General features: G+C 44.0%; 3 protein-coding genes across 3 annotated transcripts in view; 2 read left to right on the top strand and 1 right to left on the bottom strand.

Annotated features, from left to right (window-relative positions):
- Window positions 1-999: 999 nt before the first annotated feature.
- Window positions 1,000-3,826, top strand: TAX1BP3 (Tax1 binding protein 3; the record flags this gene model as incomplete). The annotated part of the gene is made up of 3 exons (XM_035889590.1): window positions 1,000-1,182; window positions 1,508-1,585; window positions 2,240-3,826. Coding segments are annotated over 3 exons (399 nt in total), but the record flags the coding sequence as incomplete, so codon positions are not given.
- Window positions 3,827-4,449: 623 nt separating this feature from the next.
- Window positions 4,450-12,110, bottom strand: CTNS (cystinosin, lysosomal cystine transporter). The gene is made up of 10 exons (XM_009633954.2): window positions 11,963-12,110; window positions 10,782-10,860; window positions 9,441-9,525; window positions 9,244-9,347; window positions 8,130-8,261; window positions 7,267-7,366; window positions 7,052-7,171; window positions 5,828-5,998; window positions 5,503-5,620; window positions 4,450-5,132 (listed from the first exon to the last, which is right to left on the bottom strand). The coding sequence occupies exons 1-10, from the start codon at window positions 12,024-12,026 to the stop codon at window positions 5,002-5,004; spliced, it is 1,104 nt and encodes a 367-aa protein (XP_009632249.1). The 5' UTR covers window positions 12,027-12,110; the 3' UTR covers window positions 4,450-5,001.
- A 375-nt stretch (window positions 12,111-12,485) lies between these two features.
- SHPK (sedoheptulokinase) overlaps window positions 12,486-14,446 on the top strand; it is a 10,948-nt gene continuing 8,987 nt past the window's right edge. Inside the window, exons 1-2 of the mRNA XM_009633903.2 lie at window positions 12,486-13,083; window positions 14,328-14,444. Coding sequence (XP_009632198.1) covers window positions 12,907-13,083; window positions 14,328-14,444 — 294 coding nt within the window. The 5' untranslated portion in view covers window positions 12,486-12,906. The remainder of the gene's footprint in view (window positions 13,084-14,327; window positions 14,445-14,446) is intronic.

Here is a 14,446-nt window from a genome sequence, read left to right as displayed (position 1 = left end):
TCTCGCAGGCGGCCTGGGCTCCCCCGTTGCCCCCGAGCGCTTCGTTCAGCGCCCCCCGCTGCGAGCAATGGGGGGCGATCTGGGCAGGACAAGCACCCGCGTTTAAGTAGAGCTTTTACAGTAAATTTATTGCTATAATCAACAAACGGTGCAAGCGAGGGGCTCTGGTGTTTCTTCCGCTAGTTAGAGCGCTAAATTTAATTGTACTTTGGGTTATGCTGTGCCACTCCCAGCTGCGTAAGAGCAGATGACCCTGAGGATATGGATGCTGTCCTATGTCCTAGTAAAAGCCTGAGCCCAGCGCCCTTGGGAAGCTCAGCATCTGACAGGGCTGTTGGAGGAGAACATTCCGAGTGGTTACTGTTTCAGTTAAGACCGTGGGTTTTTATCTCAGCTCAAGATAATTGCACAAGCTGGCATTTAAACAGTACTTGGGTAATGAGTAAAGCCTGTCAGATGCCTGCGGTCATCAGACAGCAAGGAACCCGCCTCTGGATTACACAACTATGTTGATAAGTTATCTTGAAAGAGAGCCATCCTAATAATAGGTTGTTATTTTCACTGATAAGGCTAGGCAGGAACACAGGGCATGTGGATAAAGAGCAAGACGGGTCTAGCTAGGAGTGACGTGATGCCTGCTTGAAGAGACCTGCTCTGGTTTTAGTGTTTTTCCCCTTGTATCTCCAGGCAGTGGTAAAGCACCGAGCAGTTAAGGAGCTTGGCTGTATCACGGCATGAGCACCCTTGGGATGAGCTGGCAGATGGCTTCCTGTCCTGCTGTCCAGTGGTGGGGCTGAGAACAGTTCAGAGCCAACTGTTGTCAACACCAAGGTTGCCTGTGTCTGACAGCAAATGCCCTGTGATAGTTCCGTGCTGCCAAGGGGTTTCAGAGCTGTCTGCTTACCGTGCGTAAGCTTACCAAGGTGTGATGTGGCCTGCTCTTGTAGGTTTACACTATTTCTGTGACAGTCTAACTGGGTCTTAAGTACGTGTGTCTGAAACACACTTGAGATTTCTTCAGTGATCACAATATTCAGCTATTTTATCTTTTTTTCTCTTCAGCAAAGAATTGAAATACATAAGCTTCGTCAAGGTGACAACTTGATTCTGGGATTCAGCATTGGAGGTGGCATTGATCAGGATCCTACTCAGAACCCTTTCTCCGAGGACAAGACCGACAAGGTCAGATGCCCTTTGTTTTCAATAGCAACTGCCTCTGCACAAGGCTGAGCCTATCCAGCTCACCGGCGAGCTCTGCTCGCTGGCGCCTGTATTCTGTCCTCTCACTTAGTTGACTACTAAGGTCACTCTGTTGCCACATTACCATTTGCAGACTAAGCTTGTTTCAAGTTGGCTCTCCTCCTTTTCTGTTTTCTAGCATTGCACAAACCTGTTTTCAACTAGAATCCCATAATATACTACAAAGAATTTTTGCATTGTTAGTAGAATGGCCCTTGAGTATTTAATGCTGCCATATTTAGTAAATGAACATTTAATTTTTTTCCAGGGTATCTATGTAACAAGGGTGACAGAAGGAGGCCCAGCAGAAGTTGCAGGGCTTCAGATTGGAGATAAGATCATGCAGGTAAACACCAGGATAAGACTTGTACTAATGTAGTACTAAGTGCACACTGCAGAGAAGTTTCTGCTGTGGGAAATCATAGAATCATTTGGTTGGAGAAGACCTTTAAGATCATTGAGTCCAACTGTACCTGTCCACCACTAAACCATGTCCCCAAGCACCTCGTCTGCCTGTCTGTTAAATCCCTCCAGGGATGGGGACTTGACCACTGCCCTGGGCAGCCCCTTCCAGTGCCTGACAACCCTTTCAACGAAGAAGTTTTTCCTAATATCCAGTCTAAACCTCCCTTGGTGCAACTTGAGGCCATTTCCTCTCATCCTATCATCTGTTACTTGGGAAAAGAGACTGACCCCACCTCCCCCCTGGCTCCCCTCTCGTGTCAGGCAGTTGTAGGGAGTGATAAGGTGTCCCCTCAGCCTCTTCTCCAGGCTGAACACCCCCAGCTCCCTCAGCCACTCATCAGACTCATGCTCCAGACCCCTCACCAGCTTCCTTGCCCAAATACTGTCTTCTGGGTACTTTCCAGGATGGTTTGTGAGGCTTATAAACAAACTGAGCTGTGGCATAAGCATGTCTACTCCATAGTTCCAACAGAACAGTTATAGGACACCTGTGAGTCCATTCACCTGCCTCATTTTATGTTTGCTTTTCCCCTAGGTGAACGGCTGGGATATGACAATGGTGACTCACGACCAAGCTAGGAAGAGGCTGACAAAAAGGAACGAAGAGGTGGTACGGCTGCTGGTGACCAGGCAATCTCTGCAGAAGGCTGTGCAACAGTCCATGATGTCCTAATCAATCATCAAGTTGGGGAAGGGTTGGGGAGGGAGATATATAGACTGATACCAATCAAAGAAGCGAATATGAGACCTGAACAGGTTGTCTGGAAGGAGTGCATGTTCCTAACTGTGGTAAACACTATTTTTTTTCTTTCCTTCCTCTGGTGTAACTGGCAGTAGTAAAACTCTAGTCCCCTCAGCAGAGTGCTTCTCTAAAGTCTTCCCTGCAGGTACATGGTAAGACTATTGTAGTCATGGCTTTCAGGAGACCAGGACAAACCCTAGTTGTCTAAGGAAGCAACTGGAAAAGCCTTAACTTCGACAGGATTCTTTTGTAGCACAAGAGCTTCCTATTTAAGAGGAAGTGTGGTTTCTGCTATGGAAGATCAGATGGTTTGCTGTGCTTCAGCTTTTAGAAGTGAGCTGTCCTGTCCCCCCCCCATGCTATCAAATTAAAATGCCAGAATTAAGAGTTGCGCACTGCTGTGGGGAGGAGCACTGTACTAATCCCACACCATGTGCTAGCTAGAATATGCCGAAGGGTTTGGGGCATTACGGTTGACTGCAAAGATTCCCTGTACAAAGCGGCCTCTACAGACAAGGGACAACCAACTAAGGAATGCAGAAGTGTGTTAGATTAATGCCTGTGAAGTACACTAAAAGTTCATAGATACCACAGTTCAACTTCACTGTTAGAGTAAAACCTTAATTCTCCTTGTTCCCCAGTAATCTGTAACATCAAATCAATCAAGTTTAAATGAAAGGAAAATGGAGCAGGAAAGAAAACGCTGTTGCTGAACTTACCAAAAGAGCTGCTCCTGGCTGTAGAGTCTTCAGTTCTTCATTCCACTTCCGTCAGGCTTGAAAAGGGCAGGGTGGATTTTGGTCTGTCTTCTAGAAGACTTTGCTTAAATCACTGATTTATTGGGTGGAAGAGATGAATATGCCAGTAATTTACAAAAGTGCCTCTTGACCAGACTTCTGGTAAGACACTAAATTGCTTAAATCAACATGCCACAGGATTTAAGATTCTTGCTGCAACACTAATTATCTAGCATCCTAGTGGTTTGTTAACCAGCTAGCTTTACCATTATCCCAAAACTGGAGTTCTTGATCCTCTTCAGTTGATTTATACATATCTATCCTTTCCTTAAGCAGTCTTCAGGTAAGCTGTTGTAAATAGAACATGAGGAGGTGGCAGACTAACTTATTCAGTACATTACTGCTGTGCCATGTACGTATGTTGTGATTAATGCATCTCAGACTGTTCTGTACACACCAGCAGATGCCTATTTACCAGTTTTGTATCTATGGAATTACTACAATACTGCTTTTGAATTTTGTAACTTAAGAATTCAGTGGTAAATTTTAAGGCTTTCAAGTTGAAGTTATTTTTGTTACTATAAAGATACACTGCTATTTGTACTGCTATTTCACTTGATTTTACACACAATAAAATGAAGTTGGATTTCCTGAGCTGTTTCTCCTTACACTTAAGAATGCCAATTCACTTGAATGCCTCCAGCTGAGACCTTTTTTTTCTGGCTTGAAGTAGAGTGTGGACTACATCAACACAAGGTGGTCTGAGGTTAGTAAGGGCTGATTTCACTGGTGGGTACTTGGCAGCTTGCTAACACTGCAAGCCTCACCTGGTCTTTAGCAGGGGGCAGAAGGGGTTGTAGTTTTCCTTAGGCTGACACCTAGTAAGACACTACCTTTTGAGCATTCAAGTACAAATGCAGGGATTCCCTTCTGGTTCTTTTAAAGGGTATAACGCTTAATTTCAAGTAACTCAAGACCTTAATCTCTACCTAGAATATAACATGTAGTTTTGAAGTTGCCCAGGAACAAAAATACATGTTTAAACTTTAATCATGGGGCTGTTAATATGATCCACTTAGAAATAACCTCTTTGATAAATCTTTACCATCCACTGTTTAGGATTCAAGGCATGTCAGTAAAACTGAGGAAAAAAAGTGAAGTTAGTGCCCTAGAAGAATGTGGATAAATCTGAGCACTTGGCACCTTTGAAAGAGCTTTTGGTGAAATAAGAATACAGTTTCTACTGCTTCTCGGTATTTCTTTTTTAATAAAGAGTTCAGGTTCTAACATTTGTGTATTTGCTACCAACCTCATTATTCTTTTATGTACCACTACAGCTGTTAACAGCCATCTGTGTGGTGTTATACTGTGATGAGTCAGCAGCCACACTTAGATCTGCAGACAGTCTTCAGTCATTACGCTAAGATTTTAAGTGGTTGCTTAAATGTGATCTCAGATTTTTGGCAGCCAGAACTCTGCTCTTTGTGCTTTGCTTCCAATCAGAAATACGTCACTCCAGTCTTTCCTGTTGTTAATGGAAAAAGAGCCACATGTTACTTGGACAGCTCACACTAAGCTGTCTTTGCAGCTTCAACAGGCATAAGTCTTCCATTTGTGAGTGGTGGCTAGATAGCTTGCTGTCCTTTAAGGCATCTGGCAATTGGTGAGGCAACAGCTTGTATTCCATATCAGAGAGGATCAAAGTAGGAACAGAGACCAGAATCAGTATTTGTCTTAACTGGCAGTAGGGATCTTGAAAGCCCTCAGCCAGGGTAGGGGGCAAGTTCAATTTAGAAGTTTTTGTCTTCACAAGTGATGTTATTCACAAGGTTCATACCCTCGTGTCCTATAAAGGCAGTAGTGCTGGACCATAAAAACAACATCAAATATGATGGAGAAGATACCCAGGCCAAACTTGGTTGGATCTCCAAAGATTAACTTCCACTGATCTGTCAAACACAAAATTAGAGAGTTAAGACTAACTCCTCAAGTGTAATCTTGTCTCAAGACTACAAGCTTACACCACACATAGCAGAGAAATTCATGTTTATTACCTGGACTGCTTAGACACACCTTAAGACTGCCTGTAGTGTACATCTTATGCAAAGGTAATAACAGTCACTGTTGGTTGCTTCAGAATAGCTATTTCATTTTGTATCTTGAAGGAATAGGAACAGATTCTTTATTCTTAGTGTAAGAACAGCTACCCATACTATAGCACAAACAGCATTCTCCCAAGGTAACCTACAGGTTCCTGCTTTGTAGCAGGATTCTCCCACCCCATTAAGGAAGGCCCCGCCACCTTAGTTCCAGCCTTACCGTTGTTGTAAGACTGCAAAAACATCTGGAGAAGGCTGAAGCTTCCACCAGTGAAGTCTAGTAATACATTTCCAATACTCCATCCCTCGGTACTCTTCCGACGGAAATTCATGTATGCCTGAGAATGTAACAAGAAGTTGGTCAGCACATCATGTACAAGCATTTCTGACAACATTTAAGAAGCCTTCTGTATGACTGTAGTGTTTTTGTCACTAAAAGACTTAAATAATCATTGCTGGTTTAGTCTAGTCAGACTTTCAAGAGCATACATGACAGACTTAGGGTGACAGGAACATAGAATAAAAGCATAAAAGTTCAGATTTACCTGTGGAAAATATTTTATCAGTGTGACTGCTAACTTAATGTAAGAGAAGCAGAATAAGAACTGTAGCCATGTCATCTCCTCAGCTGCAGCAAGAAACAGCATTGTAAATGTGAAGATCCATGCAAGTGCCAGTAGTCCAACAACAACTTTGGATACTTTCTGACCTGCTCTCTGAAACAGAAATGCAGATACACTTAGACTGACCTAGGCCATACACCCCCAGACACACCATGAGATATAGAGTATGCTCAGGACTATGCAAGGTTACAGTCCAAACCTGTTGTTGTACCAGTTAGGCTCACACCACAAGCAAATTTTAAGATTAAGTGAGTGCTCCAGCAACCAGAGGTAGGTTTGCAAGAGCTGATGAGCAATATTCAGCATCAGTCATTTGGAACACTGTTGTCAATGAGCAGGTGGGAAACAATATTGTGGCAGTATTCTTAAGTATTTATGATGCCTATTATCAGTGTCACGTCTGTAACAATCTCCTGAGTTTAGTCTGATGATATCAAGAGTTCCTATATATGCAAAAGGCTGCTAATGCCACTACGGCAAAAGACTCATGGTTGCCTTCTAATTTTTCACTAGAAAAAGATTATTGCACCTAGCAGGAGTGACAAACAGGCTGTACAGTTTTTGGTTTAACATCACCAAAGGGAACACCTCAAGACATAAAAACACTTACCATCCAGAGAAAATTGGCTGTTCAGATCAGAGGCTTTTACAATGGGAATTGAACAGAAAGCCACCTGACTATAACAATCGGTCTCACCTGAAAAGGGGTGGGAATTATAAAAGGGCCCTGCAATTGCAGGGAATCCCCAAGGATCTGTCTTAGCTTGAAGAATGCTCCAAGTAGTGAGGAAAGGGCAAAGCACACACCAGCATTAGTGCTTCGTAGAGCTATAATCTATGTGCTAGCTAGAGCTCTGTTCGGGAACTTTATAAACTTGGCTGTTTGCTTTAGTTATTTTGAGTCCCTAAAGAGTTTACTTATAAGCTCAGAACACCCATGAGGCTGAAGTAGCTAAGCTTACTGAAGTTTCTACTAGCTCAGGAAAGATAAAGGCAGCCAGATTGCGAAGCCTGACTTCTAGAAAGGCCGATGAAGGCGCAATGAAGAGGACTTTGGAGCCCACAAGGAGAGGACGGTGAGTGGTGAGGGGTCCAGCAGAGGGAGCTCTGCCAGAGCTGACAGGTCAGCCCAGCATTGAGACTTACTTCGTAGATGCAGCACTGAATTATGGCGAGGAGACTTAGAGCTACTGCATGGAGACTGAAGAAAACATCATTGATAGCCACAGGGTTCACCCCACTGGGATAACTGGCTAAGAACTCCTCCTAAATGTAAGAGAAAACAAAATCAGCCAAATGCCGTAACTCCCTTCTGTAGATACTCATGCTCCCGGCAAGCATTAAGGGATAATCATGCTTACCTTAATCAAGGGAATCCAGAAGAGTCCAACATTAAACACACTGTATGCTATAAAGCCAGTAAGGTTTAATGCTATAAAGTCAAAGCTTAGTCCAACAACGCTAGAGGAGTGGAGGGAAAAAAAAAAAAAGTATGAGAAATATGTATTGGAGCATTACAGGCAGTTCCAGGGACAACTTGACCCTAGAATGTACTGATTTATAAGCAATTTTTGATGTAAGCCAAAGCCACAGTCATTGCGACAACATGATGCTGTGAGCTCATCAGGAATCGAGGTGAAATATCCCTCATATGCCATGCACTGGTACTCACAACAGCTCTCACTGACAGGTTGTGTCCCTGCTGCTACTTCACTCCTCCATGAGCTCAGCTAGTCTGATAAAAACATTCCAGCCTGAATCCACAGAAGCAGTAGAGCATCTTTGCCAAAACAAATGCTTTCGTTTTCATATATAATAGTGTTTCTACTTACAGTCACTTAGTTTAAGGGGAGCTGGCCTAGTGATTACACTACAAAGAGCCATCTGTAACAGCTCACGAGGTAAGTAATCTTTGAAGGTGGTTACCACAGTTGGCTTTGCTGGATGATTTACAACATGATGCCAAAGGGAACGGGGAAGTCTCTTCTATCACAAATTAGTATTGGATGCCAAACCTTAGGATTAGGTGCCTGTAGCTTCCTCTGACCTGCATGCAGAAAAGCTCACTGGGGCTGCATTTATTCAGGCTGTATCTTTGCCTTCCTTTTTTCCCCAGTCTTTCCATGCATAATTCACAATAACAAAGATGGATGTAACTGAAGCTAGAAACATGATTTGCAGAAGGTGCTTAAGTGACTTGCAAACACATCTTAAGTCTCTTTACCTTTTTCGCCGCCAGTTCTCAAAGAGTTGAGGATAAAAGGAGATAGACCAGGCGAGGAAATAGATCCAGCCAATCACCTCATCAGCGTATCTCACTATGATGCTATGAATCACTTGAAATTGAATCCTAGGTCTGATGGTTAATGCAAACGAAATTAGTTAATTTGTTTGTTCACATTTTTTTCAGCAGATTTTGCCTTGTTCTGCTTTGAGAGAGAAAACAGAGCCCAGGTGTTGAGACAAGACAATACAGATTCAGAGTTCAGTACAGATGCTCCCCTTTTCTTTAGCATCCTTGTTATGTTTAAGGCATCTCCCACTCCTACCCTCAACCTATCCTTTCCTTCTTGCCTCACTTTTTTCATTCTTTTACCATAGAAACCTTCAAAAAGGTCACGTTATGCCTATGGCTTCCACTCTTTTAGCACGAGGTCTGTTATGCAAGAGCAAAATTTCACTTTTCACACTCTGCCAGCAAAGCCTCATGATCATGCCTGTCCTGTTGAGCATTTCATATGCTTACCTCTGCATTCGCTTTGAGTCTTAAAAGCAGAAGCGAAATGAGGAAGTAAAACAGGAGTATCCTGTTGCTCAGTAGTATCTGGGCAACAAGCAAATACAATCCAGCTTTCTCCAACTGCTAGACTGTTTTCCTATTAGGGAGGACTGGCATCTGTGAAAAGAGGGATCCCCTAACTAGAAATCAAAACAGCTGTGTCTCATGGTAGTGATGTGGGCATCAGGCCCATTAGCACTCCAGAACGAGTTCTGCACAGTAAGAATAGTATCCCACTGGACACTTACAATCAAATACTCTTGTATCAGAAAAGCTGACATGTAGTTTTGATACTTTTGGGAGAGGTTATTAAAACCAGACAAAGGAGCTATGACAGCTCAGAGTCATCTAGTAATGAAATCTAAGATGCTAAGACCATCACTCTGCTTCCATACCCTGTATTTATCTGAATACCTTGGGTATTGCTGGAGGGTGACCACATCTGCTCAACTATATACCACCCATGTCCCATTAACTATTTAACTATAAGGAGGGCATAGTTACCCCAAAGTTTAGGAAGCTGTAGGATAGTAAGTGGAACTAAAAACCAGTTTCTCACCCAGTTAAGTTGGAATTAGTGGTATAAAGATAAACTGTTACTTGTCCAACATCATCTGCTTTCACTTGGAAGTCTGCTTTAGTGTGACCTGCAGGCAGTTGTACCTGCAAGGCAAAGTGGGGGGGAAGAGAGAGGAGAGTTGCACTATAATAGCAGTAGTATTTTGCACAAGGACAGAAGTCTGTTCTGTCACTTACTTCATCAGGCAGTTCAACAATGGTGCTGTGTTTTGATGAGTGTGTAATATTAAGAGTTATCACCAGTGTCTCATTTAATGGAGCCCTGTGAAGGCAGAAAAGACAAGTTAGACTGGTGCCTGAGTTCGCAAAGATTGCTTCAGTGCTGCAGCCGAGTATCTGCTGAATCCTCATGGCTGTTGTGAACATAACGAACAGTCCATACACAACAGCACCTTCCTCATATTCAGAGGAACACTAGCACCAATGTATGTTAGCATTGTACTATTTATTTTATCTGAACTAGTGATGTGCACTAGACAGCTATATGGCCACATTTTATCTCCCTCTTCTCCACACAAGTGGCAGAGCAAAGTCATTGCCACCAGAACCCTATCATTGTGCTTGGTAACCCTTTGTTGGTAAAGAGGGTCAGAAATGATGGACATCTACTTTGGGTGATGAAGGGCAGTAACTATAGCAGTAAGTGCAGTAAGACAAAACCAAAAAAACCCCTTTGAATAAAAACCCTCCAAGTGACACAGTCCTGCACAGCTTTCCCAGAGAACTCCACTGAGCATTTGTCCAGGAGGTTTAATTGCACAGCATTACTTAAAATATCATAAGGTTCAAATGCCTGTACTTGTCCATGAACAAGATTACAGTACCACATCTTTCTTTGCAAAAATAGAAGTTCTGGACTGGTGCACCCATGTTTAGCTATTTTCTTTTTTTAATCACAATTCTTACATTTTCTTCTGACTGTTCCCTTTACTCAAACTTTGAGATCCCAAAGGGGAGGGGTTCATGTGTTTAACAATCCTTTCCTGGGAAGAGGCTGACATAGCACAAACATGGGTAAGCAATGCACTGTATTAAACAATGAGACTAAGGTGCATCAGTCCCCACTCTGGAGAAGCTGCATTTCTTTGCTAGAAATGGCAAGTTCTGTTTACTTGGTAAAGTTTTTTTGGTGATCCTTCTAGGAAATGCAAGTTTCTCTTAAGTATCAATTTTTAGAAATGGAAGAACTGTAAGTTCACTTATGGAAGACAGTTCAGTAAGCTAATATAGGGCAGACAGCATAAAACATCTTTTTCTGCTCAACTTTGCAGACAAATGGCATGGGATATTGTCAGAAGCCAACCATACAAGGCTGTTTGTGAGAATGTTGCACGATCTTGGTCCAAATTGGTACTAAGCAATTGTAGTAATCTAGAAGTGGCGAGCCACACCAATGAGATTGACTCTGTATGAACAATTAACTGAGTTTGCAGGAAAGTCTTAAGTATATAGCCAAGTCCTACCCCCATGCTCGTCCCCCTTTCCAAAGAGAAAGTAAAGATATAATAATGATTTTACCTCAGAGAGACAGTGACATTTGTTGAACTTCCACTTTCTAACGAAACCACTTCAGGGACAGACAATACAATGACTCCATCTGGGGCGGGGGGGGAAAACAAAGCAATCAAAGAAAACCCCAGAAATCTCAATTACTATCTATTGAATAATTCCTTCAGAACTACCTACTTTCGTGATACAGACATTTTGTCCATTGGTACCTGCAGTGTCAGATTAATAAAATTAGTACACGTGATAAACAGTAAAGGGAGTACAGCTTATTTCAAGGTGACTGAACAATTTAAAAGGAGAAGTAACTGTCACTTGAACATGTTACAAGGAAGCAATTTAAATATTTGATGTGCAACAAAAGTTTATGCCGAGAGAAGGCTATAGGATACTTCAAACCCACACTAACTGCTCGTTGATGTGATCCTAATAATTTAAGAGTCATAAATGCCCAAAACTTAGTTTAAAATTGCTTCTTGGGTCAGAAATTCAAACAAGGTACCCAGATGTTCAAGAGCATGGACATTTACTATCTTAACACTTCAGGAATCACAAGCACCTTGCTATAGTGCTCTGAATTGTTAAGGGGTACACTTTACAACAGTCCAGCTATGTTTTGCCACATCATGCTTTAAGAGACAGAGATTCCAAGTGGCAAATCAACTGATATCAAAACTGTTAAGGTGGTCACATGTCAACAATTTTGACATTTAGGATCCAAGTCTATTTTATTGACTGTACATTTAAAGGACACAAGAGACAAGGAGAAGAACAAAGAGCTAAATAAAAATAAGACCAAAAATAGAGAGGTAAAGAGGTTGCCTTGGACACTTTTTTCTTGTTGCCTTATGTTACACAGTGTTCTTAAAAAGTTACTTAAGTGCGGGCGAGCTCCCCAGTTATCAATGACTGCCCCACAGACCGTATTTAATCTGCTTCTGTAGAGGCCGAGTTTGGAGCACAAGGCGAGTGCTCCATCACATCAGTGCCTCAGTGCAGCACTGTCTGCATACAAGGACACCAAGTCAAAGGTAGCATGTGAAAGAGGAGCTGATGGGAACCATGGCACAGGTCTCCTCAGAGAGGCATGATGGGGATACTGCAGAGCAGCCTTCTTCCACCTCTTACCAGTTCAGACCTGGCCCCTGCCCCAGAGGCCTTGTGGGCCCAAGCTGGGATGGCCAAACACTCACCGCCAGGCCCCAGCAGCACAAGCAAGAGGTACAGCAGAGTGGGGAGCAGGTATTGCATCCTCATGGTGGAAGAACTGCAGGAAAAGTGGGGAGAAAGCTTTGCTCAGGACCCACGTGTTTTGAGAGGGCACCAACCCATCCCCTCAGCTGGCAGCTCCCTGCAAACAACTCCCTCCCCAGCCACCATGGCCCCCGGCTCTGCCTGGCTGAGGGACCCTCAGCACCCCCGAGAGAGCACCGGTCTTTCAGTCTCTCTGCCCAAACTTCCTCGGGGATATCTTTCCCTCAGAACTTATCCCACTACCGCCCTGAGGGGAGTCTTTCCCCCCCCCCAACCCGCGCAGGACTACAAATCTCAGCAGCCACCGCGCCTCCGCAGCCTCCCCACCCCAGCAGCGCAGCGCGGTGCACGCTGGGAGTTGTAGTCCCCGCCGTCTTCCCCCCAGGAGGCACGGGGAAGCGGGGCCACCCCACGCTTTAGGACGCGCTAATACGGGTGAAGCAACGCTGAGGAGAAAGCGGTGGGTGCCAGGCGCCGGGCCGCTCCGGCCCGCTCTGTGAGGAGGGGGGGCGGGCTCGCCGCTTGCGTTGTTTTTTGAAGTTCCGTTTAAAACTGCGCGGGTCAGCGGGGAGGGCTGGGGAAGGGGTGGTTTGTCCCTCTCAAGAGGGAGGGGTAGTGCCCAGGCACTGCTGAGGGGAGACATCTTTAGCCAGAGGGCAAAGTCCTGGCTGCTTTCCCAGCCCAGTCTGCCCAGTCTCTGCACGCTGCTGGGGCGGGAGCCTGCACGGATCGTGCCCTCAGCACCCTCTGCTCTTGGGGCAGGTGCCCCCTCGGAGGCAGCAAAGAGCAGTGTGGGGGCTCAGCAGGGTGGGTGTCGGTCCGGCCACCGCGTAGAGAAGACCCGTGGTGGGGAAGGTGAAAGCAATCCCCTCTAGCCGTGGCAATGGCGGACAGTGAGGCGGCAGGCGGGCCTGCTCCTGCCTGCGTGCTGGGCATAGACCTGGGCACCACGTCGGTTAAGGCAGCCCTGCTGGTGGGGGCAGAGCGAGGGCAGGTGGTGGCAGAGAGCTGCTCCAGGGAGACGCAGGCACACACCAGTAGCCTGGAAGCTGGACCGCAGGTAAGGGGTGGCCGATAGCACTGCTGGCAATTTCAGGGTACCGGCCTTGCCTTGTAGCTGCCAGTTTGTTTTGCTGCATTGTGCAGACTTGAGTGGCTTTCCTGGATTGTTTTTGTGCCTAGATTGGCAGGTGGTTGCTGCATGCATCTGGGTGTCTGAAAGTAAAATTAAAATGCTCTCTGTTTACTGTTCAAAAAAGTCAAGTACAACTGTTTGATTTAAGAAGGACCCAGGTTTTGAAAAGTTGCATAAGGTAATCTAAAACTATTCTCCCACGAACCACCATCTTGTCTTTGATGCTACCAGTCAGGAAACAGCAACTACTTGCTCACTGGAAGGCTATTTTGCACTTTAATGTGAGATGGAATCACAGCTGGAGATTCCCCATGGAAATAACCAGGAACTCCTGTTAAAGATCTTTACATCCATTGTGTTGGTCAGTCAAAAAAAGGATGAATCAGAATAATAAAAAAATATGTGTCAACATTCCTCTGGCCTACTGTTGTAGTGAGTCCAGGGGCTAATTTCTGAGCAAAGATACCAAATACACCAACCCTTCTTTCTTACAGTCATGTTTATGCAGCCAAAAGTATGTATGCGCAGATTAGTTCACATCTATATGTAGACTATATTTGAATACTTTTGCTTATAATCTCCTTACTGGTCTGTCATAAAGTAATCTGAATCTTCAGAAGTGTGAAAGCTGGAATGCAGTTTCTCTTGTGGCATGGTTTGGTCAGTTTGCTGAGTAGATCAGTTTACTGGGTAGTCCTAGTATGGCGGAATGAAGTATCACCATCATCAAAATCAATAGTGAGTAGATATGGAGGAGCTTTAGGAAGATGGGAGGCTGCATGCCAGATGGAACACGCAGATAATCCTCTTGGTGAGAAAAAAGAAGAACAATATATAAGGGGAACCGATGGAAGCATGTAATAAGTGTTAATGGATTTTTTAAAAAAGGTATATTTGACTATGGTAACTCAGGAAATTACAAATTATTTGGCCTTCAGTTTAAGAGGCTGTTATCTCATTCTCAATTTGCTAGTATTGGGTTTTAGGGTTTGTGGTTTTGTGGACTTTTTTGCTTTTTTTTTTCAATTTAGTAGCGAATGTTATTCTAATAGATGCTATTAAGCTAAATGAATTCTATTCTTCACTTCTAACTAGAGTAGCCTTGTTTAATAAATTCACTGAGTGAATCTTAATGGTTTCATGCTCAGAATAATGCTTTATGATTACAGGGAATGGAGCAGAATGTCCAGAGAATAATAAGAGCACTGAATGAATGCCTTGCTGCTCTACCTCAGCAGCAGCTTCAAAGAGTCAGTCACATTGGCATTTCAGGACAAATGCATGGGAT

The sequence above is a fragment of the Egretta garzetta genome, unplaced genomic scaffold (assembly GCF_000687185.1).
Source record: "Egretta garzetta isolate BGI_Z169 unplaced genomic scaffold, ASM68718v1 scaffold112, whole genome shotgun sequence".
Classification (NCBI taxonomy): domain Eukaryota; kingdom Metazoa; phylum Chordata; class Aves; order Pelecaniformes; family Ardeidae; genus Egretta; species Egretta garzetta.
Note: the sequence above shows the minus strand (reverse complement) of the source record. Positions and strands in the feature narration are given on the sequence as shown.

What these genes read in the sequence shown, in the direction of transcription:
- CTNS (XM_009633954.2), bottom strand. Translation starts at nt 12,026, where the DNA reads ATGAGGATGCAATACCTGCTCCCCACTCTGCTGTACCTCTTGCTTGTG. An exon ending in ACTAATTCCAACTTAACTGG is followed by an intron (nt 8,262 to 9,243) that starts GTGAGAAACTGG and finishes ATTAACCATCAG; the next exon opens with ACCTAGGATTCAATTTCAAG. An exon ending in TTCAGTGCTGCATCTACGAA is followed by an intron (nt 5,999 to 7,051) that starts GTAAGTCTCAAT and finishes TTTCTGTTTCAG; the next exon opens with AGAGCAGGTCAGAAAGTATC.